This window comes from Martes martes (genome assembly GCF_963455335.1).
Source record: "Martes martes genome assembly, chromosome: 13".
NCBI lineage: Eukaryota > Metazoa > Chordata > Mammalia > Carnivora > Mustelidae > Martes > Martes martes.
Genome location: NC_137901.1, coordinates 63,422,658 through 63,446,067, shown reverse-complemented (window position 1 = coordinate 63,446,067; position 23,410 = coordinate 63,422,658). Strand labels below are relative to the sequence as shown.

Here is a 23,410-nt window from a genome sequence, read left to right as displayed (position 1 = left end):
AGGCCAGAGCTGTGCGGCACAGCACCTAGAGCGCAGCCCGGGGATATGGGCGGACCCTCCGGCTGAGTTGACCAATCGGATGTGGCGCACAGCGAACAGGCGCCCGCTGCAGCCAATAGAGACGCGCCTCCCCGGGAGCCGTCGCCCGGGCAACCCGGTGTTATTGGTTGCTACAGAAACCGCCGCTGGAGTGGGCCGACCTTTAGCCTACTCAGGCTGGGCAGATGAGAGCGTGCACCAGGGTTCCAGCATCGCCCTCACACCTTCCGCAGACTGAGGAACATGGCTGACCCCAAAGCCTCTGCTTTTTGTCCCTACGGTTCGCGGGCGCGCTGCACAAGAGAGCCTGGGGAACGTTGCAAAGCCCGGTCACCCTCCTCTCTGGAGCGAGAGTCACGCTCTCACTCTGGCTGCCAGTTCTCTCTCCTGCTGTAGCGTCGCCTATGCTGCTTCCTCCACCAGGACATTCCTCTCCAACTTTGCTTGTTGAACTTCAGAATCTCCAAGTGTCAGCTCAGAGGTCACTTCTTCCTGAAGCCTTCCTTGAGTCGTCCTCTGGGTTCCTGCAGCCCCCGTGCTGCCCTCTCACAGTACATATGACACTTGTCATCTCCTCCCTCTCCCCTCCCCCAACGAAATGAGGCCAGAGGGTAGGGTTGCTGGGCGGGGCTTCTCCTTTCTGTGGGGCCCTGGGCCCCCTCAAAGGGAGAGGGTGGGAGGTCCTGGGCAGCTAGGGCTTGGGACTGAACCCAGGGTTGGGGGGGGTGGGGTGGAGGCTGGATCTTGTCCCCAGTGGAAGTGTCCCTTTAATAGCTTGCTGGCCTGGTCCGGGTAGGCTGCTGCTGTACCTTCTTCAGCAGTGGCTGCAGCTGTTGTGCTGACTCATATGCTCCAGCAGGAGACTCATATGCTCCCCAGGAGCCATGGCGGGCTGGGGGCTTCTGGATTACAAAACGGAGAAGTATGTGATAACCAGGAATTGGCGGGTGGGCGCCCTGCAGAGGCTGCTGCAGCTTGGGGTCATGGCCTACGTGGTGGGGTAAGAGAAAGGCTCCTGGGCCATGCTTGGCTGGGGGGATAATGACTGGACCTGCTGGGCTGAGGGTTGACTGTTTGACTCTTCAGGGGCTGAGCTGGTGGTAGCAGAGGGGAGCCGGTTAGGACAGGGGAGGAAGTGGGCAGAAGGGAGGATCTTTTTCTGTCTAGAGACCAGTGGATACAAGGGCAAGCTGTGTGCTTGTGTCCTCCTGTGTACCCACCTGCTTCCTTTCCTGGGCCTTGTTTCCAGGCCCATATTGATCTCTGGGCCCAAAGCAAGATGGGTCTCCATCTATACCCATGAGGCCCCTGGTGGGGCAGGAGATAGTCCTTGATGCTTGGGAGAGTTGTAGCACTAAGGTCCCTATAGGGACACCAATTTTAGCTGGGTCAGGGAAGTCTTTAAGGAGGAGTTGGGCCTAGCCAGGACAGGGGGAGGGAGTTGGTTGGTGAAGGAGGGGATAGTGGGCATCTCTAAGCCCATGAGGGCCTGATAGGGGATACCCATGAAAGGCACTGGCTCTCCAATCATGGTTGGAGCTTCTTGCCTGTGCAGGGTGTTTGGGTGGGAAATGAGGGTGAAGGGGAGGCAGGGGCCCTCAATGCTGGACTGGAAGCCCCGAGGGTATGTGAAGAGAAAGGCCGAGAGAGTAGGGCCCGTGCGGCCACTGCTCACCGTGTACCAGGGAAAGGCCACACTGCCTGTCACTTCTTCCTAAGGTGGGCTCTCCTCGCCAAAAAGGGATACCAGGAGAGAGATCTGGACCCGCAGATTTCCGTCATCACCAAACTCAAAGGGGTTTCGGTGACCCAGATCAAGGAGCTGGGTAACCGGCTGTGGGATGTGGCGGACTTTGTGAAGCCACCACAGGTAGGTGCCTTGGTCCTGCTGCCAGACGGTGACACTTCTGACACCACCCTTGCGGTGAGTGTGTGCATGAGGGGCGTGTGATGCCTGAGCGGGGCGCTGGCACCTCATAGGGCCAGGCTTGGGAAGGGCCTTACAGAGGAGTGGTACCCGGGTGGGGCTTTCCAGGATGTGTAAGAGGTTTCCGGGTGGACAAGGAAATAGACCAGGAAGCCAGGCCGGAGTAACTTGCCTTTACAAAGGCTGCCCCTGGAAGACTGGAATATTTAGGAACTCAAGGCTGGAGCTTGAGGGTGGGGCAGGAGAAGCCCCTAGTGGGCAGGGGCTCGGGGTCTGGAGCTTCCTGAATGCTCCCCTCCCCGACCTGGGGCACTGCTGTCAGGTGCCCCTCCTCTGTCCCTTCCATGCAGCATTTCCAACTCCTTCTCCAACCCAGATTGTCCATAGCCTGGGTTTCTACCTTTATCCTGCCAATGCCAAAATTATAGCCCCAGTGACCACCTCCCCCGAGTGCAGCTGCCTCCTGGGTGAACACCCACCACGTCCAAAGAGAAATCATCTCCCTCTCCTGGTGTGGCCTCTTTTCATCCAGTGATGCCCAGAGCTGGACCTGTGCTTCCCTTCTGTGCATTCTGTCTCCTAGCGGTGTTCAGTGCTGCCTGGGTCATACCTGGATGAGGCCAGGATCTTCTAGTGGGTCCCCTAGTGCACGCCACCCAGCAGCCAGCCTGGGCTTTCCTACGATATCAGTCAGAACCTGCCAGCCCTTGTTTCCACTCTGGGGAGACTCCCTTTCCATGGTGGTGGCCACTAAGTCCAGATCTTGACCACTGTCATACCCACTACCTGCTTTCCTTCCTGGGTGTGCATTGCCCCAAACTTGCAGACCTCACACACACAGCACTTGGTTGTCAGCCACCTGTCGTTAGCCACCCTTTGCCCAGGTGGAGCTCATCACCTGCTCCCCTGATCCCTGACCATGCGTGCAATTGAAGGGGTCAACCTACCCCTAGCGTGGGCAGGTCCCCTGTCCAGCTCAGCTCTGGATCTTCAGTGCCTAGAAGCAGGAAGAGCTTGGACAATTCTGGGTGAGAGAATGAGTATGAACATGAAAAATACACTCGTCTCAAAGTGGCAGCGGTGGTCTCTCAAAATGGCCAGAACCGCGCACCCCACCACCCAGCCTCTTATCACTGCTTCAACTGGCCTCCCTGGAGACACTTTCCTGGGGCAGAGTTGATGACGTGTTCGGGCCAGGACCCTTTTCCCCCAAGCTGAGGTGCCAGTTCCGGTCTCTCCTTTTGGGGGAGGGAAGCAGGGACTAACCCTGACACTTGCTTTCTAGGGAGAGAACGTGTTCTTCTTGGTGACCAATTTTCTTGTGATGCCAGAACAAGTTCAGGACAGATGCCCAGAGGTAAGGCTGCCCAGGAGCTTCCTAGCAGGTCCCTAGTTCCTCTGCCAGCCCTGGGTCACCAGCCATGTCCCTCCTTCTCCTTCCCACATAACTGAGGTTTCAGTACGTGCTACCATCTCTCAGGCACTGAGCTAACACCTTTTTCTGAATCATTCCACTTAATCTTCACAAATACCCTGCCTGGTAGGAATCACTGCAGTCCCATTTAAGACGAGAAGACAGGGTCTCAGCAAGGTAGACTCACATGCTCAAGGCTGTCCAGCCTCTGGACCACTGAGCTGTCTTCTGGAGCCTTCCACCATAGCATTCTGTGAGATGTCCAGGCCCTTCCCAACCTGGTCCCACCACTGGGCACCCACCAGCTTGTCAGTATAACACCCAGAACTGGGTACAAGGCTCAGGTGAGCTGTAATAGCAAGAGGCAAGCTTAGAAGAAGATCACCTTCTCTTTCCTTTTTTTTTTTTTTTGCGGGGTGGGGTAAAATTTATTTATTAACTTTTAGAGAGAGAGCATGGACATGTGTGAGTTGGGGGTGGGGCACACTGATGCAGAGGGAGAGAAAGAATCCTGAAGCAGACTCCGGGCTGAGCAAGGAGTCCCACTTGGGGCTCAGTTCTGGGACCCTGAGATCATGAATGGAGCCAAAATCAAGAGCCTGCTGCTGGATCGACTGAGCCCCCCTGGCGCCCGATTACCTCCTCTTTGCCATGCACAGTCTCTGTTAATGTGTCCCAAGTCAGCTTCTATTTCTGTGGGCAAACACAGCACACTCCTGGTGATGCTGAAGTCAGGGTCATTTATAACCTGTAGATATTTTTCACTACAGTTCTGGTCACACCAGAGTCTCTCACTCCCTATTCTTGTCTGTTTCTCATCCGGAATCACAGGTTTTCCACCTGAAATCTCACCTTTTCTCCTTGCCTAAGGATGTCCCACAGTTCCAGTGTCTGTCACAGAGCACACTTGCTCTTCTCTCCAGCAGTGGGTTTTTTCAAAAAAAATTTTATTTATTTATTTATTTTTTAAAAAGGTTTTATTTATTTATTTGACAGACAGAAATCACAAGCAGGCAGAGAGGCAGGCAGAAAGAGGCGGGGTGGGAAACAGGCTCCCTGCTGAGCAGAGAGCCTGATAAGGGGCTCTATCCCAGGACCCTGGGATCATGACCTGAGCTGAAGGCAGAGGCTTTAACCCACTGAGCCACCCAGGCACCCCCCAAAAAATTTTTATTGGGATAAAATGCATGGAACATAAAATTTACCTTCTTACCCATTTTTTAAGTGTCTGGTTTCTAGCTATGGATTTTGTTCGAGCGGTAGGCACCCAGGACATAGCCCTGGAAACCTAACTCCATGGTGACCCTTTTTAAAAATCAGGATTAACGGGCACCTGGGTGGCTCAGTGGGTTAAATCCTCTGCCTTCGGCTCAGGTCATGATCTCAGGGTCCTGGGATTGAGCCCCGCATCGGGCTCTCTGCTCAACAGGGAGCCTGCTTCCTCCTCTCTCTCTGCCTGCCTCTCTGCCTACTTGTGATCTCTCTCTCTCTGTCAAATAAATAAATAAAATCTTTAAAAAAAAATCAGGATTAACATTTAATTACGTATGGGGCTGGAGAGTGACTGTGGGGTCACCTGTCCCCTGTGTCCTGGTTGTTGGTGGCACCACAGATGCTGGGGGCATCACACGTCCCAGGTGGGCCCTGTCCGCAAAGGAGGTAAAGTGTGTACACAAAGGATGTGCAAATGCCCATGATATCCTTCCTTTTCTAAATGTTCAGAAGACATCTAATTAATGTTCAGTGTGTAGGCTGTCCTGAAATTTTGCTGAAGCCATCCTTCTGTGTCCTCTGGAATCCGTGTGATTCCTCTTTGCCTTGTGTCCCAGCTTTGCAGCTTCCCATGAAACTTATGGGGCTGGGAAGAAATTCATCAGATCTGACAACATGGCTTCCTGAGATGGTCCAGCGTTCCTGCCAGCTCCTCTTGGGGTCCTGGTCATCCTGTCCCTCCCACATGCACTGCTCTCTTTGGAGAGTAGAGCCTCTAGCAGACACCTGCTGAGCCTCAGGGAGGGTTGTGTGTGTGTGTGGCCATGGTGGGGGGAGGGCAGGCCCAATGCCGGGGATGCAAAACTCCACCTCTTTGTACCTCGAGCAGTTCCTACAGAGGGAGCCCAGCCAAGGAGGCAGCTCCTGTGATTCGGGCAGAGGCTGTGGCTGGAGACCCAGGGAGGCGTGTCTGCCAGCCCAGGGCCTCAGGAAGCGTTTCCCGCAGGACTGGAGACTCAAGTGGGCTCTTGAGCATGTCTGAGCAGAGGGAGCTGTGTGAGAGGAGGCACCTCTGGGGTCCCTTGCTGTGGAGTGGGGTTGGAGCCTAGATCTGGATTTAGGGGGCAAGGGGGTAGCCCGACATCTCAGGGGCCCTGTGAACTCTGCTGAGGAGCTGAACTTGATCATAGCAGCATGGCAGAGGCAGAAATGGTCTCTGCTGAAAGAAGGGAGGCAGATGAGGCAGAGCCCAGGCCATGTGGCGGTCATCATGGGGTCTAACTGGAGGAGCTGGTGGTCCAGCTGGGGTGGAGAAGAAGGGTGGACTCAGGATGCAGGGGACCCTACTCTGTCCTCTGTCCACTTATCACAGTCCCAACTCCCCATGGTCCCACTGTCTCATTTGGCTTGGAGTCCCTGAGCCTTTCTTGCTGGCACCGTGTTCCTCTGGCTACCTGAGCCCTGTGACCCCAACAGTGGTGTTTATTGTTGGCCTGGCGTGGAATTGTGTCTGTGAGAATGTGCCTTCCTCTCCAGGGCTCTAGGGCCCCCAGAAAGCTTGCCATATCCCCCTTCTGACTGATCTCTAGAATATGGTGAGTGTGCAGGCACTAATGTCCCTGCTTTACAGAAGAACAAACAGGGAAGGAACTAGTCTGTGGTCCTTCAGCAAGTGTGTGTGGTCCTACCTACTTCCCTACCCAGACCCCGCCAACCAGGGTCCTGCCCTTTGTTCCCCACACCCAGTGCCTCCACCCTGGCATGAACTTGCCCTTCCCGGAGTCCCTTCACCTTCCTTGTTCTGTCATCTGAGTTGGACTAGAGGGTCTGGGCCTCTGGCTAGGAGAGAACCATCAGGAAGGAAGGAGGCTTGCTCTGCCTTGGATACAGCACCTGCATCTCTACCTGGCTGGGTGGGCGGGAGGGCTGCTCTTTTTATTTGTATCCCCCACCCCCAGCTTTCCTATGTGCCCCCCCAAACTCAGGCATCTCTATGGGGCTAAGGTGGGGAGGGCTGTGTCCCCACAGCCTGCAAGGCTGGGTCACAGAGGGGAGACACACCCCGGGCCCTTGGCAACTCTGCTTTCCCCATCTCAGCACCCCTCCATCCCACTGGCTAATTGTTTGGCTGATGAGGACTGTCCTGAAGGGGAGACGGGGATTCACAGCCATGGTAACGTGGGCCCTGTCTTCCAGTGCCTCCCCTGGGTGGGGGCTCCAGGGGCTGGGCTGGGACCCTGGGTGGCTCTTGAGGGCAGGCCTGGTGGTGCCTCTGCATCTCTCCTTTCTGTCAACGGCCCCCTGCCCCTGCCCGCCCCCCAACCTGGGTCCCCTGACCCTGTGGAAATTTGAAGACCTGGAGTTTGTCTTGTGTTTTCAAGGCATAAAAACGGGCCAATGTGTGGAATTCAACGGGACCCACAGGACCTGTGAGATCCAGGGCTGGTGCCCCGTGGAGAGCAGCACTGTGCCCGTGTAAGCATCCCATCCCTCTCCACCTCCAGGGCAGGGCCCCAGAACTGCAGAGTCTGCCCTGCATGAACTTCCCCTCCACCCACAGGAAGCCCCTACTGGTCCAGGCCGAGAACTTCACCCTATTCGTCAAGAACACAGTCACCTTCAGCAAGTTCAACTTTTCCAAGTAAGCATGGGTGGATCTTGCTGGCCCCAGACCCGCTGGTCTCCTACCTAACCTGAACCTCCCCCCATTCCCCTCCCCAGGTCCAATGCCTTGGTCACCTGGGATGCCACTTACTTCAAGCGCTGCCGCTATGACTCACGCTACAGCCCCTACTGCCCTGTGTTCCGCATTGGGGACCTTGTGGCTGCGGCTGGAGGGGTCTTTGAGGACCTGGCATTGCTGGTGGGTCCATGAGGGACAGGGCTCCAGGAGGGCTCGGGGAGAGGGTCCGGAGCCTGTGTGCTGGTGAAGCAGTGATGTGCCGTGTGCAGGGAGGTGCCGTGGGTGTCCGAATCCACTGGAATTGTGACCTGGATGCTGGGGGTTCCGACTGCCGGCCCCACTACTCCTTCCAGCTTCAGGAGAGGAGCTACAACTTCAGGTGCAGCCCCCACTGCCCTCCTGCTCCTTGGCCAGGTCCTTCCTCATCTGTGCCCCTGTGGCAGCCAGGACCCACCACACAGCGGCCCACCCCTCCAGGCACCCTGCTGTGTGTCCAAGGAGGGCCCCAGGGACAGGAGGGGAGTTCTCAGCCCCAGGTCCCCCAGCACGGACTCCGGTCCAGCCTCTCCCGTGATCCAGTCCCCGCCTCTGTGACTCTTCACCCCCAGCCCCTCCCCCACGCCATCCCACCTCTATCTAGCATCTCCCTCCTCAGCACACAGGGGGTTTCTTTTTTACTTTTGCCTTAGGTCTTATCTAAAAGTTCTCAAAAACCTATAGAAAAGTACAAAGATTAGTACTGTGAACACCCATACCCATCCACCCTTCATCTGTGTCCTCTAGGGGTTTTTTTTGGGCAGGGGGTTGGGTTTTATTTTTTAACATCTTGCCACATTTGCTTTCTGTCTCCCTCTCTAGAGTGAGCTGGATATATTTAGATAGATTTCAAAGGGAACTATTTGAAAGTGAGTGGCAGACATTTGACACTCTTCCTCTCGACACTGTCCTGAGAATGAGGACCTTCCCCACGTGACTGCTGTCCTATTGTCACACTCAAGAAATTTAACATTGGCAGAATAACTCTAATATTTAAATTTCCCCAACTGTGCCAGTAATGGTCCTTTATCTTTATTTTTCCAATCCCGGATGCACTCAGGAACCTTGCGTTGCATTTATTGTTATGTCTTTGAGTCTCCTAAACAGACCTCCCCCATTCCGCCAGAATCCTCCTGCCACTTCCTGTCACCTGGTCATTGTCAAGGATCTGCACCCAACAGCCACTGGGCCTGGAGATGATGCTCCTTGACGTCCCTTCCACCCTTTAGACTCACACAGCCCAGGGCTTGCCTCCCTACCTGCCCTCAGCCCCACTACCAGTGCCTGTATAGGGACCCTTTGGACCCCTCTGCCCCCTCAGCAAGCAAGGAGCTTCCAAGAGGCGGGTAGGTCCCAATTTGTCTTTCCCCTGTGCTCCCAGCCATGACACAGGGCTGAGACAACCATTTTATAGAGTTAATGGATGAGTAAGAAGGAGGCCCGGGAGGGTCGGGCCAGCCCAGGAGTGGCAGCAGAGCAAACCACCCGACTTTCTTTCCTGCCCGCAGGACAGCCACCCACTGGTGGAAGGCCTCAGGTGGGGAGGCCCGGAGTCTGCTCAAGCTCTATGGGATCCGCTTCGACATCCTCGTCACCGGGCAGGTGGGAGGTGCTGGGTGAAGGCAATGGGGGGTGGGGGGTGGGTGGGGGAGATAGTCATAGCCCCAGAGGCTCAGTCCAGGTCTGTCTCAGGCAGGGAAGTTCGGGCTCATCCCCACCACCATCACTCTGGGCACTGGAGCAGCTTGGCTGGGCGTGGTGAGTCTGTCCAATGTGGGCTCCCTCTGGCTACAGTGACTGTGAGCCCAGGCCTGCCAGGTGCACACCAAGCACCCCAACCTCCACCGTGCATGATGTTGTTTCTGGGGTGAGGGCTGGGGAGGTGGCCAAAAGGCAGGCTGAGGGCCAAGACACAGGTCTGCCCTGCCTCTCCCAGATCACCTTCTTCTGTGACCTGCTGCTGCTGTACGTGGATGGAGAAGCCCATTTCTACTGGAGTACCAAGTATGAGGAGGTGAGCTGTGGGCCTGTCCGGACCCCGGGCTCTATATCGCTTTGCAGGATATTGACCAGAGCCCTGTTCTGATGTTCTCATCTGCAGGCAAAGGCCCCGAAAATCACCCGCAGCCCTGAGCAGACAGAGCCAGCTTCTACAGATCTGCACGTGGCTGCCCAGCTGTCTTAGAGGGGACCCAGTCTGGGAACCAGATACCAACACCAGAGTGGCCATGCCCAGGCTCCCCGCCCCCCTGGCCCATTTCTGTGGCTGTTTCCTGCTCTTTGCAGGATAGGGGCCCCATCTTGGGGATCTGCTAGATAAAGTCCCAGCAGGAGCAGGGTGGGGGTTAGGGGAGAATTCTACCCTTCCACTGACTGACCATCCCCTGACTCCAGCTTCAGCAGGGAGCTGCCTGGGTCAGGGGGCACAGAAGCCAGTTTTGTATATAGACTCGCAGCAGAACAGGCGTTGCAGGGAAGGGGAGGCCCTGGGGCACCCACGTGGCAGGGCAGTGGGCCAGTGGGGGTCCTGCTCTGTCTAGGTCTAGAGAATTCTCTCCCAGTCTCTGTCAGTAGTGTTCCCAGTTCCCTGCTTACCAGCTATCAGCACTGGCCCTCCCACTGGCTGTGGCCGACTCCAGCCCTCCTCCCTCTGCCAGCACCCCACCCTTATTGTAGGTAGAGTTCCCCCATCTCAGCTGCCCTGCACTGGGATCTGTGTAACCCAGGTCTGAAGCAAGGTAGAAAGAAGCCTGGCAAGAGGGGTTATCTCCACTGCTCTGGTGTTGGGTCGCCTGGGACAGGTTCCTACCCAACTCTGGGCCTCGTCCATAGAACAAAGAGTTGGGTCAGCAAATAATCCAACCCCTTGAGAACTCCAGGCAAGGGCGAGACACCCTTTGGTCTCACACCTGCCCAGTTTGTGAGCATCAGCCCATCTCTGGTGGTAGCCCTTGGGCTATGGGGTTTGGGATAGGGAAGAGAGGGTAGAGGAGCTGAGATGGCGGTTACTGGGTCCTTTGGGATCTTCTATAAGTTTCCTCATTACCCAGCGCCCCCCAGTCCAACTCCTAGAACCCACACCCTGGAGACATGGGGGTAGGAAAGCTGTACTCTGAAATTTATTGCTGCCCAAGGTCATATCTAAGAACCTGTCCGGGCATCTGCTTGTCCCAGCCTGAGGCAACTGCATGCAGGAGACCTTGATCATAACCCCAGGCAGAACCCAGTGGCTAGAAGGAATGTCCCGAACAAAGGACACAAAGGCCCCCAGCAGGCTGCCTTGGTATCTTTCTGGGGTCTGAGTCCCTCCTGCTGGAGAATGTCCCCTGTCCCAGAGTCCCACAGTCAGGAGGGGAGGAACAAGGGCTGCAGGAGCCAAACTCCCTGTGGTCCCAGGGCAGAGGCAGGAATTTGGGAGTACCCACCCAAGGGAGGTGAGGGACTCCAGGTGTGCTGGTTGCTTGGTGGCAGAACAACGAAGACCAGCTGGGGAGGGCCGGGGCTCGGGCTCAGGCTGGGCTAGCATCTGGAATCATTTGGCTTCTGGAGCCTCAGCAAAGCCTTGGGGTCTCTGCTGCTTCTCAATCCACAGAGCAGTATCCATGGGGAGGCAGGTTCAGGGGAGCCAAGGGGAAAAAACATGGCTCTGAGGCCCAGTTATTGGAGTGGGGTCCCATGTACCTGGTTGTCCTCAGGGGCCAAAAGAAAGCTGTCACAGCTGCAGAAAAAGTCAAGGAGTAAAGCCTACTAAAGCCAGCAGCTTCCTGTGTTGTCCTTCTAGGCAGGTTCGGGGACTTGGAAGCAACTCTGATGGACCCAGTGTGGCTTTAGGGAGATCACTGGGGGAAGGGGCATGGTGGGCCTGGGTGGGGACCCCCCTAAGGACTGGGGCCTCACAGCCACCAGCTGGGCTTGGAGGTCCCTGGAGGCATGTATCCCGTACATGGTGTACCATCCTGAGCCTTTATCGCAAAGCCCTTGAGGGACAGGGGAGAGAGGGAGGAGTGCCAGCTATGACAGACAGCTGTGGCCAGGGCCTGAGGCTGGAAGCAGCTGTTGCCTCTGTCTGCCTGTGGGTGCACACCGCCAAGGTAGCTGTGCAGGCCACGTAGGTACACGCCTCAGAGGAGCCCTGGGCAGGCCTCGGGGACATGCTATGCTTTCTGGGAGCCTTGGGAACCCAGGAGGACCCTGGAACTCCCCTGCCCTTCCTAGACAACCTTTCTGGGGCCCAGACTTTGCTCTCTAATCTGTCTCCCCTGACCAAGGGACATATGGGAAGAGCCTGGGGTGGGGGGAGTCTGAATTTGCCCTTTTCGTGGACCCTTCCTCTCTTGGTGTGTGTAGGGGTATACAGAGTTCCCCTCTGAGCTGGGCTGAGGGCACCAGCCCTCCCCTAGGACCCAGGCCATGTGGTGTTTCTGATTCAGGGTAGTCCCAGAGCTGGTGCCTCCCTCTTGCCAAACCTCGGCATCTTTGCTGTGAATTGGAGACAATAACCTGGTTCTTGACGGGGAGAGGGATGGGCAGAAAAGCACTCAGCACCACAAGGAATGAAACAGTGGACACAGGGCACCTGGGTGGCTCAGTGGGTTAAAGCCTCTGCCTTCAGCTCAAGTCATGATCGAACCCCACATGGGGCTCTCTGCTCAGCAGGGAGCCTGCTTCCCTTCCTCTTCTCTGCCTGCCTCTCTGCCTACTTGTGATCTCTGTCTGTCAAATAAATTAATAAAATCTTTAAAAAAGAAGAAGAAGAAGAAGAAACAGTGGACACAGCAGCAGGGCATGTGGCTGGCCAGTAGGTTATTATTGTGGCTAACTGGGGCTGCGGGCCACTCCTCCCCTAACCCCTCACTACCCTCATCCACCCCACCTGCTCAGATAGCTAGACTTGCTCATGAACAGGAAGGCGCTCAACAAAATATTCACCCCACCAGCACTGCCACGGCCCACTCCCCCAAACCCAAAGGCACTTGGGCTAAGGCCCCAAGGTCTCGAGGACCCCCTCAGCATGGACAGGCCTGCAAACCCGAGCTGGCTCTGAGATGAGGGACTCCCTGCCCCTCTGGGATCCTGAGGACGTGGGGGAGGGGCAGAGCAAGCAAGGACAGGCCTCTTGCTTGATTCATGGACTGGTGGGCTGCTCTGTGGGGCTGGGCTCCTGGGCGGGCACCTGGCTGGACAGCTGCACTGGCTGTACCACCTCCTCTAGGCTGGTGCTGGGGAACACCACGTAGCGTGTGGCAGTCAGCTCCGGCGGCTCCCGCTGGTTCTCTTTGCTGTGCCAGATGCCATAGCCAAAATACACAGTGAGTCCTGCAGGAGTTGTGGGAGACTGAGGATCGGGTCCCAGCCTTGCTTGCCCTCCTCGCTTGCCTTCTCCCGGCAGCCCGCCCGGGGCCCCCACCCTGGCCCCCCACTCACCGATCAGCAGCCAGATGGAGAAGCGCAGCCAAGTCAAGTAGCTTAGCTTCAGCATGAGGCTAAGGTTGAGGAGGATGCTCAGGGCTGGAGTCAAGGGCACCATGGGGATCTGAGGGGGCAAGAGTGGGGCTGGGCTGTAGGGAAGGTCTGCTGGCTCAGGGCCTGATTTCTCAAGAGTCCACAGAGACTTTCTCCATCTCTGGACATCTGGGAAATAAGAGCCCCCCTTGCCATGCAGAAAGAGAGGGGGATGGGTGCATGGGCCGTCCCCACCCCTGTGAACCCTGGTTCATGCTGGCACAGCAGAAGGGAGGAAGGGGCAAAAAGAGCTAGCTGGGCTGAGAGCCAGTGGCCGGTGGCTGGGGGAGGTACCTGGAAGGTGTCTTGCAGATGCTGTTGCTGGTGGGCCCCCAGGACGAGGAGGCTGAGCAGAAATGCAACAGAGCTGAGCAGGAGCAGCAGGATGTAGCCCCAGTATGGGAGGTGCAGGGCTGAGTCCCCGAAGACCAGGACACAGGCCAGGGTGATGGCCGAGGCCACCAGGATGCTGAGTGCCCAAGCCACAGCAGCTCCAGGGCTGAACCTGCCTAGGAAGCCCAGGTAGGGCCTCAGGACAGGCCGCAGCTGCCCGGGCTCCGGGGCTGAGGCCTGCTCAGTGCCCACCAGCTGTATGTGGTCTGAGAAAGAGTGGTACTCTTTGACCCTGGAGCCAGGGCTGGCTGGGCCTGGGGAACTGGCTGGAGGGGACTTCTGGAAGCGTAGCACCAGAATGCTGGTGGCCACGAAAGTGTAAGCCAGCAGCGTGCCAATGGACAGGAACTGGACCAATGCCTCGAGGTCCAGCAGCAGCGCCAGTAAACTCATGAGTCCCCCGAATACAATGATGCCTGCCAAGGGCACCTGCGTCCGGGGGTGCACTCGGGCAAACACCTGGAAGAAGAGCCCGTCGACGGCCATGGCATAGACGATACGTGGCAGGGAGAAGAGGCTGCTGAGCAGGACAGTGTTCATGGCTGTGGCAGAGGGTGGGTGAACTGGTCAGCATAGTGGACAGGCCCACCAGGGGCCCCCGCTGGGAGCCAGGACAGGCACAACCCCTTGGGAACATGGGCATGAGTCTGTCTGGGATCTCAAAGTGAGCCTGAGTGTATGTGGGGTGTTGGATTATTACCCTCTCCATCCCTCCAACCCCCGCCACCAGGAATGGGACACCCTAGTTTAAGGGACAGGCCCATCAGAGAATTTGATGAGTGTTGAGCCCTTTTCCCAGCAAAGGACCTAGAAGCACAGGCTCAGAAGTGCTATTTTAGGTACCACTGGGGGAAGGAACAGTGAGGAGGGCCCTTCCAACAAGCCTGGAGAGTCTAATGGTTAGCACCTTCTTGGACCTGTTATGCAACTGGTAACAGACTCAGATGGAGACGTTCTCCCCAGGAAGCTTAGGGTGGGGGCCCCACTGCCCCATTCACTCCCACTGTGCTGGAAAGGCCCCTTACCACAGATGGAGCCAGCTGCCACGATGAAGCCAGCCCAGCTATAGCCCCGCCGGTAGAAGGCGTCCGCTAAGGCAGAGTCAGGGTTCAGGCTGTGCCATGGCACCATGAGGGTGAGCACAGTGGAGACGAGGATGTAGGCGCCGGCAGCCAGGCTGAGCGAGATGGAGATGGCTATCGGCACGGCTTGCTTCGGGTTCCTGGCCTCCTCGCTGGAAGCGGCAATGACATCAAAGCCCACGAAGGCGTAGAAGCAGGTGGCGGTGCCGGCCATGATGCCGGAGAAGCCAAAAGGCGCGAAGCCCCCTTCCTCGGCACTCCAGTTGTGCGGGCGGGCCAGGATGAAACCCAGGATGATGATAAAGACGATGAGGACCAGGCTGACCACAGAGAAGGCATGGTTGAGCCAGGAGGAAACTCGGGCTCCACAGGAGATGAAGGTGGAGGCCAAAAGGATGATGCCGGCAGCCAGGAAGTCTGGGTAGTGGGCCAGCAGGGGCACCTGCCAGGTTCCAATGTGGGCCTGGGTGAAGTTGTGGATGCGGTGGTTGAACATAGAGTCCAAGTAGCCACTCCAGGCACGGGCGACGGCTGCACCACCAATGAGGTACTCCAGGAGCACGTTCCAGCCAATGAGGAAGGCCCACAGTTCACCCATGGACACGTAGGTGAACAGGTAGGCAGAGCCTGTGCGGGGCAACCGGGCCCCAAACTCCGCATAGCACAGCGCAGACAGCAGGGAGGTCACGGCGGCCACCGCGAAGGACAAGAGCACCGCAGGGCCGGCCATCTCCTTTGCCACAGTGCCTGTGAGCACATAGAGGCCCGAGCCCACCATGCCACCCACGCCCAGCAGGGTCAGGTCCAGCGTGGACAGGCAGCGCCGCAGGGATGTCTCCATGGTTGACTCCTCCAGCGGCTTCAGCCGGTTCAGTTTCTGGCAGAAGCGCGCCAGGCTGGCAGCGCTGGGCAGCCCCCTGACCATGATGGGCAGCTGAGAGGAGCACCAGGCCAGCTGCCTGCACCTACCAGGGCCAGAGGGGAATGACAGGTTGGCCAACCAGGTACGGACCAAGCTTCAGCCTGCTCTGTTCATCCCCCTGGGGACCCGAGTGCCTGCATAGCTAGTTTGCCTGAGGGCTGGGATCAGTCAGGAGTGGACAGAAGGTCACACAGGGAAGAATGGAGATCCTGTCGGCCTCTGGGCAGGTGAGGGAACCTTGTGCTGCTGGACCTGGATGCTTTAGTGGGGTGGGGGGATTCTGAGGGTGAAAAGGGTGCAGCTCTAGGAAGTGCAGTTGGGAAAGGCTCCTTGGTCTGGTATCGGAGAGCAGGGTGGAAACCCCAGGCTTCCCGGGAGCTGGGCAGGGCCAACAGGACCCGGAACAGGAGGGGCTCTGCTGTCCTGGGCTGAACCAGGTGGCCTCCTGGGCTCAGACAATGGCACTCACCACCGCGCGCGCGCGCGCGCGCGCGCGCGCACACACACACACACCACCACCCTACCCCACCCCACCCCCCGAGGGACTTGGTTATCTGCATACCCAGCGGCCAGGAGGCGGGGCGCTCTTGGCCGAGCACCCCGAAGCCAAAGCTCCATTCCCTTCCCTGCCCCCGCCCCAACGGGCCACCGCGAGGGACTTGGTTATCTGCGTACCTAGCGGCCAGGAGGCGGGGCGCTGTTGGCCGAGCACCCCGAAGCCAAAGCTCCATTCCCTGCCCCCGCCCCAACAGGCCACCGCCGCCCGCTGCCACCGCCACTGCATGCGGAGCCAGTTCCACCCGGAAATCCGAGCCTTTGCCTCCTCTCAGGCTCGAGCACGTCCCTGCAGAAGTCGCTGAGACTCACCTGCTGTCACTGCTGCTGCTGCTCTGCACGCTGTGCCTGCCTTGCCTGGCTGACGCCGCCTGCGCGCAGAGCCCGCCCCCACCCCTCCTGCGCCAGATCCAGCGCGAGGCCCCACCCACCTCGCCGTTCGCTTAAGCACCCACATAGCCCACCATACCCATACCTCACCTGATGGAGACCCTAAGTCACCAGATCTAGGGAAGTCCTGTTACTCTGTCTGGTTCACAGATGAGGAAGCCCAGGCCACCAGGTAAGTGGCTAATTCAGATCACCGGGGTGGCCCTGGGAGGCAGTCAAGGTTAAGGACCCTGTCTGGAGGGATCTGGAACCCTTCCCTTTGCCACTGCTGCAGTAACCCTCCTTGATTCTTCACCTCTGCACAGGTATTCCGTTCAGCTCGTCACTATTCAAGTTCCCTTCCCCAACACTGGGGTGTTTTTGGGGGGAGTCAGGCAAACCTCTGATAAGATGAGGGTATGGGTCTGGCTGAGTAACCCCAGGCAATCCCTGACCCATCCTGTACAATGGGATGGCAGTAAGCCACCCTCATACATTGGCGAGGGAGTGCAGAATTTTTGGGAGTGTTCTGTGTGTTGGAAGAACTCATGCCGGCTGCTCTGAGCCTTGTCCTAAAAGGCAACAATCTATAGCCTTCCAGTTCAGGGCACCCCCAGGGCCCTGCAGATGCCAGTGAGAGCCCCTCCTGGCCTAGGAGCACCTGTCAGGCTTGGAGAACCCTGGGGGACCCCAACAGCAGCTTCCCACTTGTGGGTATCAGTGAGAGGTCATATGCTGAGCACTACTCCATGCCCCTCCCCACACCACAGGTGGTCCCCATGCCCCATCGTGTAGTTGTCGCAAATTCCCCTCAGGTTTCTCATTCCTGGGGCTGAGTGGTCTTTGTCCTGCTTTTTTCACTTTTTGAAAATGAAAAATTTGGTGTGACATGGTGTTACATTGGCCAAGGCAGCTTGGCCAACCCCCTTGATCCCTTCTGATATTCTGTTGACGTTGTCTTGAGGAACTTCAGATGGGCTCCCACTTCCTACAGGGATGACATCTCCCTTACCTTGCTCCCCTTGGTCTAAACATAACTGAGCAGAAATGCCTCCACAAAAATCTAAAAAAAAATGCATTTCTTTTTTTAAAAAATTTTATTTATTTATTCGACAGAGAGAGATCACAAGTAGGCAGAAAGGGAGGCAGAGAGAGATGGGGAAGTAGGCTCCCTGCTGTGCAGAGAACCTGACTATGGGGCTCGATCCAGGACCCTGAGATCATGACCTGAGCTGAAGGCAGAGGCTTAACCCACTGAGCTATCCAGACACCCTAGAAAAATGCATTTCAACCCAGGAGACGGGGGCAGGTTTGTAACAAAAGCTCTCCCCCCAGGCTTCATCAACAACCACCTGAGAGCTGGCACGCAGTGTTTCAGAGAGCTGACTTTTTAACCATCCAGAGAAGGCTCTCCACGTTTATAAGTACATATTTGAGGGTAAACATAGTTGACACAGTGAACTGTAACCTTTGGGGATGTGACAGGGCCAAGTTCTGGGACCCCAATGAACAAGGCAGTCACAAACAGCAACATGATGAAGACGCAGTGAAGCTAAAGCACCAAAAAGAAAAAAAGAAGGAAGAGGAGGAGGAGGGAGAGAGGGGGAGGGAACACCTAACTTATTCTACAAAGCCTAACTTATTCTACAAAGCATCACAAGAAAGAAAAACTACAGACTACTTTCTCAACAAAATACTAGCAAATTGAATCCATCAACATATGAAAAGGGCCAAGTGGAATTTATCCCAGGAATGCAAGGTTTAACAAAGGAAAATCAAGCAATGTAATGTGCCATGCTAATAAAATAGAGAACCAAACCACGTGATGATCTTAACATACACAGAAAAAAAGCACTCAACAAATGAGGAATAAAAGGGAACATCCACAGCCTGCTATGAAAAACCTATGGCTTAAAAAACAAACCAACCGGGCACCTGGGTGGCTCAGTGGGTTAAAAAAACCTCTGCCTTCGGCTCAGGTCATGATGCCAGGGTCCTGGGATCGAGTCCCGCATCAGGCTCTCTGCTCAGCGGGGAGCCTGCTTCCTCCTCTCTCTCTACCTGCCTCTCCGTCTACTTGTGATCTCTGTCTGTCAAATAAATAAATAAAAATCTTTTAAAACCAACCAACCAACAAACCAACCAACCTTTGGCTTATATACTCAATGGTAAAAAACTGAAAGCTTTCCCTTGTGATAACAACATAAGGATGTCTCCTCTCACCACTTGTACTCAACATTTTATTGGAGGTAGTAGCCACAGCAATTAGGCAAGCATGTGCAATAAAAGGAATCCAAACCGGAAAAGAAGTAAAACTATCTCTAGTCCCAGATGAAATGATCTTATGTATAGAAAATCCTAAGGAATCAACCCAATGAAATAAATAATAAACAAGTCCAGGAAAAGTGCAGGATACAAGAGTAATATATATAAATCAGAGAATCTAATATGTAATATGGTGACTATATTTGACAGCACTGTATTACATAATTGAAATTTTCTGAGAGTGGACCTTAAATGCCCTCACACAAAAAAAGTAAATATGTGATGCGATGGATGTGTTAATGAACTAGATGGGAAGAATCCTTTCACAGTGTTTAAGTAAATCAAATCATTGTGATGTATGCTTTAAATATCTTACAGTTTTGTTAATTATATCTCAATAAAGCTGGGGAAATTTTCCAAAATCAATTGTATTCCTATATATTAGCAATGAACTCTCCAGAATGAAATTAAGAAAATAACTCTGCTTACATAGTCTCAAAAATAAATATATTTATAAAGATATTTAGAATAATACATCAATTATATCTCAATAAAGCTGGGGAAAAGGATGCTTAGAATAAATTTAACTTAAGAAATGCAAGACTTGCACACAAATTAAAGGAGACCTAAGTAAGTGGAAAGACATCCCATGTTCATAGACTGGAATACAATATTGTTAAGATGACAGCACTCCTCAAACCTGTCTGCTGATGCAGTGTAATGCCTATCGAAAACCCAACTACCTGTTTGCAGAAATTATCAAGCTGATCCTAAAATTCATATGGAGAGGCAAGGGACCCAGAATAGCAAAAACAATTCTGAAAAAGAATAAAGTTGAAGGGACGCCTTGCTGGCCCAGTTTGTGGAGCATGTGACTCTTGATCTCAGAGTTCTGAATTGGAACCCCATGTTGGGTGGAGAGATTACTTAAAAAAAAAAAAAAAAAAGGAATCTGGGGCACCTGGCTGGCTCAGTCGGTTAGGTGTCTGCCTTCTGCTAAGATCATGATCCCAGGGTCTTGGGATATAGCCCTGCATTGAGCTCCCTGCTCACCGGCGAGCCTGCTTCTCCCTCTCCCTCTGGCCCCCACTCCCCCTGCTTGTGCTCTCTCTCTTTCTGTCAAATAAATAAATAAAATCTAAAAAATAATAATAATAAAATAATCTTGAAAAAAGAGAACAAAGTTGGAGTACTCCCACTTCTTGATTTCTAAATTGACTACAAAGGTACAGTATTCAATACAGTGTACTGCAGAGAAAAGGATAGATATATGAATCAATGGAATAGGGCTGAGAATCCAGAAACATGACCAACTGATTTTTAAAAATTCCTGTCCTATTTCAATCTATGGCCAATTGATCTTTATTTTTTTTTAATTATTTATTTATTTGACAGAGAGAGAATCACAAGTAGGCAGAGAGGCAGGCGGAGAGGGGTGGGGAAGCAGGCTCCCTGCTGAGCAGAGAGCCCGATGCGGGGCTCGATCCCAGGACCCTGAGATCATGACCTGAGCCGAAGGCAGAGGCTTAACACACTGAGCCACCCAGGCGCCCAAACCTTTAAAATCCTTAAAAAATAGACTTTATTTTTTGGAGCAGTTTTAGGTTCATAACAAAATTGAGCAGATGGTATAGTTCCCATATACCCCCTATCCTCACACAAGCACAGCACTACCCCCCCCAACAATCAGTACCCCCTACAGAGTGATACATGTGTTATAATCATTGAGCCTACATTGACACACCATTATCACTCAGGGTCCAGAGTCTACACTCAGTGTCCATAGATGTCCTACATTCTATGGGTTTTGGCAGATGTATAATGTGTATCCACCATTATTATATCATACATAATTGTTTTACTGTCCTAAAAATCCTCTGTGCTTTGCCTGTTCCTCCTTTGCTCCACCCTAACCACTGGCAACCACTGATTGCCACGGTTTTGCCTTTTCCAGAATGTCACGTAATTGGAATCATACAGTATACAGCCTTTTAAGATTTTTTTCGTTTAGTACTATGCATTTAAGATTCCTCCATGTCTTTTCATGTCTTGATAGCTCATTTTTTTCAGTGCTGAGTAATATTACATTATCTGGGTGAACCATAGTTTATTTATCCATGCATGTACTGAAGTATATCTGGGTTGCTTCCCAGTTTGGCAATTATGAATAAAGCTACTGGACACATCCATGACCAAGTTTTGGTGTGGGCATAAGCTGGCAACTCATTTGCGCAAATATGGGCATATCTTGGAGATATTGCAGGTTGATTCCACTGAATAAAACAAATAACACAATAAAGCAAGTCAAATGAAATTTTTGATTTCCCGGTACATATAAAAGTTATGTTTACACTACACTGTAGTCTATTAAGTGTGCAGCAGCATTATGAAAAACAATATACATACCTTAATGAAAAAGTACTACGGTGCCTGGGTGGTTCAGTTGGTTAAGCATCTGCCTTTGGCTCAGCTCATGATCGCAACATCCTGGGATCAAGCCCCATGTTGGGGAGGGGGGTCCTTGCTCAGTGGGGAGTCGCATCTCTCTCTGCCTGTTGCTCCCCCTGCTTGTGCTTGCTCTCTCTTTCTCTCTGTCAGATAGATAAGTAAAACCTTTTTAAAAATTATAAAACAAAAAAGTACTTTATTGCTAAAAAATGCTAAACATCTTGTGAAATTTCAGTGAGTCAATCTTTTTGCTGGAGGAGAGAGTCTTGCCTTGATGTTGATGGCTGCTGACTGACCAGGGTGGTGGTTGCTGATGGCTGGGGTGGCTGTGGCAATTTCTTAAAGTAAGACATGAAGTTTCCCGCAATGATGGACTCTTGCTTCCACCAACAATTTGTCTGTAATGTACAATGCTGTTTGATAGCATTTCACCCCCACTAGAACTTCTTTCAAAATTGGAGTGAATCCACTCAAACCCTACCACTGATTTATCAACTAAGTTTATGATATATTCTAAATCTTTTGTTGTCGTTTCAACAATTTCCTTTTTTAAAGATTTTATTCATTTATTTATTTGAGAGAGAGAGAGTGGGGATGGGGCAGGAGCAGAGGGAGAGGGAAAAGCAGGCTCCACACTGAGCTCAGAGCCCAGCATGGTGTTCAATCCCACAACCCCGAGATCACGACCCCTGCCAAAATCAAAAGTTAGCCACCCAACCAACTGAGCCACTCAGTCTTCCTGTCATTTCAACAGTTTTCACAACATCTTCACCAGGAGTAGATTCTATCTCAAGAAACTACTTTCTTGGGGCATCTGGGTGGCTCAGTGGGTTAAAGCCTCTGCCTTCGGCTCAGGTCATGATCCCAGGGTCTTTGGATCGAGCCCCACATCAGGCTCTGCAATTCAGTCACATCTTCAGGCGCACTTCTAATTCTAGTTCTGTTGCTATTTCTACCACATCTGCAATTACTTCCCCCACTGAAGTCTTGAACTCCTCAAAGTTGTGCATAAAGGTTGGAATGTACGTCTAAACTATTGTTGGTATTTTGACCTCTTCCCATGAATCATAAATGTTCTTAGTGATATCTAGGATGGTGGATCTTTTCCACAAGGTTTTCCACTTACTTTGCTTAGATCCATCAAAGGACTATCTATGGCAGTTATAACCTTATGAAACATATTTTTTAAAAATATTTTATTTATTTATTTGAGAGAGAGACAGAGAGAGCATGAGCAGGGAGAGGGGCAGAGAGAGAGGGAGAGGGACAAGCACACTCCCTGCTGAGAGAGGGAGCCCAATGCAGGGCTTTATCCCAGGATCCTGAGATCATGACCTGAGCTGAAGTTAGATGCTTAACTAACTGAGGCACCCAAGTGCACTTATGAAATGTATTTCTTTTTTTTTAAATTTTATTAATTTATTTGACAGAGAGAAACACAGTGAGAGAGGGAACACAAGCAGGGGGAGTGGGAGAGGGAGACATAGGCTTCCTGCCAAGCAGAGAGCCAGACCTGGGGCTCGATCTCAGGATCCTGATCGCAACCTGAGCTGAAGGCAGATGCTTAATGACTGAGCCACCCAGGTGCCCCATGAAATACATTTCTTAAAATAAGACTTAAAAGTTGAAATTGCTCCTTGATCCATGGGCTGCAGAATGGATGTTGTGTTAGCAGGTGTGAAACCAACATTAACCTCATTGCACACCTCCATCAGAGTTGTTGGATGACCAGGTGCATTGTCAATGAGCAGTAATATTTTGAAAGGAATCCTTTTTTTTCTGATCAGGAGGGCTCAACAGCAGGCTTAAAATATTCGGTAAACCACCTTGTAAATAGCTGTGCTGTCATCCAGGCTTTGTTGTTCCACTTACACAGCACAGGGAGAAGAGATTTATCGTAATTCTTTTTTAAAAAAGATTTATTTATTTATTTGAGAGAGAGGGAGAGAGACTGTGTGTACACAAGTGGGGGAGGGGCGGGGGAGAGAATCTTCAAGCAGACCCCGCACTGAGTGCAGAGCCTGATGTGGGGCTCCATCTCACGACCTGTGAGACCACGACCTGAGCCGAAACCAAGAGTCAGATGCTTAAGTGACTAAGCTACCCAAACACTCCACTTTCTTTCTTTTTTTTTTTTTTTAAGTGTAATTCTTAAGGGCCATAGGATTTCTGGAATAGTAAATAAACATTGGCTTCCACTTAAAGTCACCAGCAGCATTAACCCCTAATAAAAGAGTCAGCCTGTCCTTTGAAGCGTTGAAGCCAGGCATTGACTTCACCATTCTATCTGTGGAAGTCCTAGAGGTCATCTTCTTCCAACAGAAAGCTGCTCCTGTCTACATTGAAAACCTGTTGTTTAGTGTAGCCCCCTTCATGAATTATCTCAGCTAATCTAGAAAACTTGCTGCAGCTTCTACATTAGCACTTGATGCTTCACCTTGCACTTTAAGTTAAACCTTAAGCCTCATGAAGCAACCTCTACTGGCTTCAAACTTTTGCTTCTGCGGCTTCCTCACCTCTCTCAGCCTTCATGGAATTGAAGAGAATTGGGGGATCTCTCTGA

At 53.2% G+C, this 23,410-nt stretch overlaps 2 protein-coding genes across 4 annotated transcripts; one reads left to right on the top strand and one right to left on the bottom strand.

Annotated features, from left to right (window-relative positions):
• Positions 1 to 785: 785 nt before the first annotated feature.
• On the top strand, positions 786 to 12,050 carry P2RX6 (purinergic receptor P2X 6). The gene is made up of 12 exons (XM_080821962.1): positions 786 to 1,039; positions 1,759 to 1,909; positions 3,252 to 3,323; positions 6,690 to 6,765; positions 6,974 to 7,067; positions 7,153 to 7,233; positions 7,314 to 7,455; positions 7,545 to 7,654; positions 8,820 to 8,913; positions 9,004 to 9,069; positions 9,248 to 9,325; positions 9,413 to 12,050. The coding sequence occupies exons 1-12, from the start codon at positions 924 to 926 to the stop codon at positions 9,494 to 9,496; spliced, it is 1,164 nt and encodes a 387-aa protein (XP_080678088.1). The 5' UTR covers positions 786 to 923; the 3' UTR covers positions 9,497 to 12,050.
• Positions 12,051 to 12,098: 48 nt separating this feature from the next.
• Positions 12,099 to 15,249, bottom strand: SLC7A4 (solute carrier family 7 member 4; the record flags this gene model as incomplete). Of its 3 annotated transcripts, none has more annotated exons than XM_080821941.1 (5): positions 12,099 to 12,627; positions 12,736 to 12,844; positions 13,108 to 13,209; positions 13,636 to 13,748; positions 14,232 to 15,213. In XM_080821941.1, the coding sequence occupies 5 exons, from the start codon at positions 15,211 to 15,213 to the stop codon at positions 12,437 to 12,439; spliced, it is 1,497 nt and encodes a 498-aa protein (XP_080678067.1). In that variant the 3' UTR covers positions 12,099 to 12,436. The 3 variants fall into 3 exon arrangements, with proteins under 3 accessions (XP_080678067.1, XP_080678069.1, XP_080678068.1); XM_080821943.1 differs by having other exon boundaries at positions 13,108 to 13,748; positions 14,232 to 14,269; positions 14,876 to 15,213; XM_080821942.1 differs by having other exon boundaries at positions 13,108 to 13,748; positions 14,232 to 15,249.
• Between the last annotated feature and the right edge of the window lie 8,161 nt (positions 15,250 to 23,410).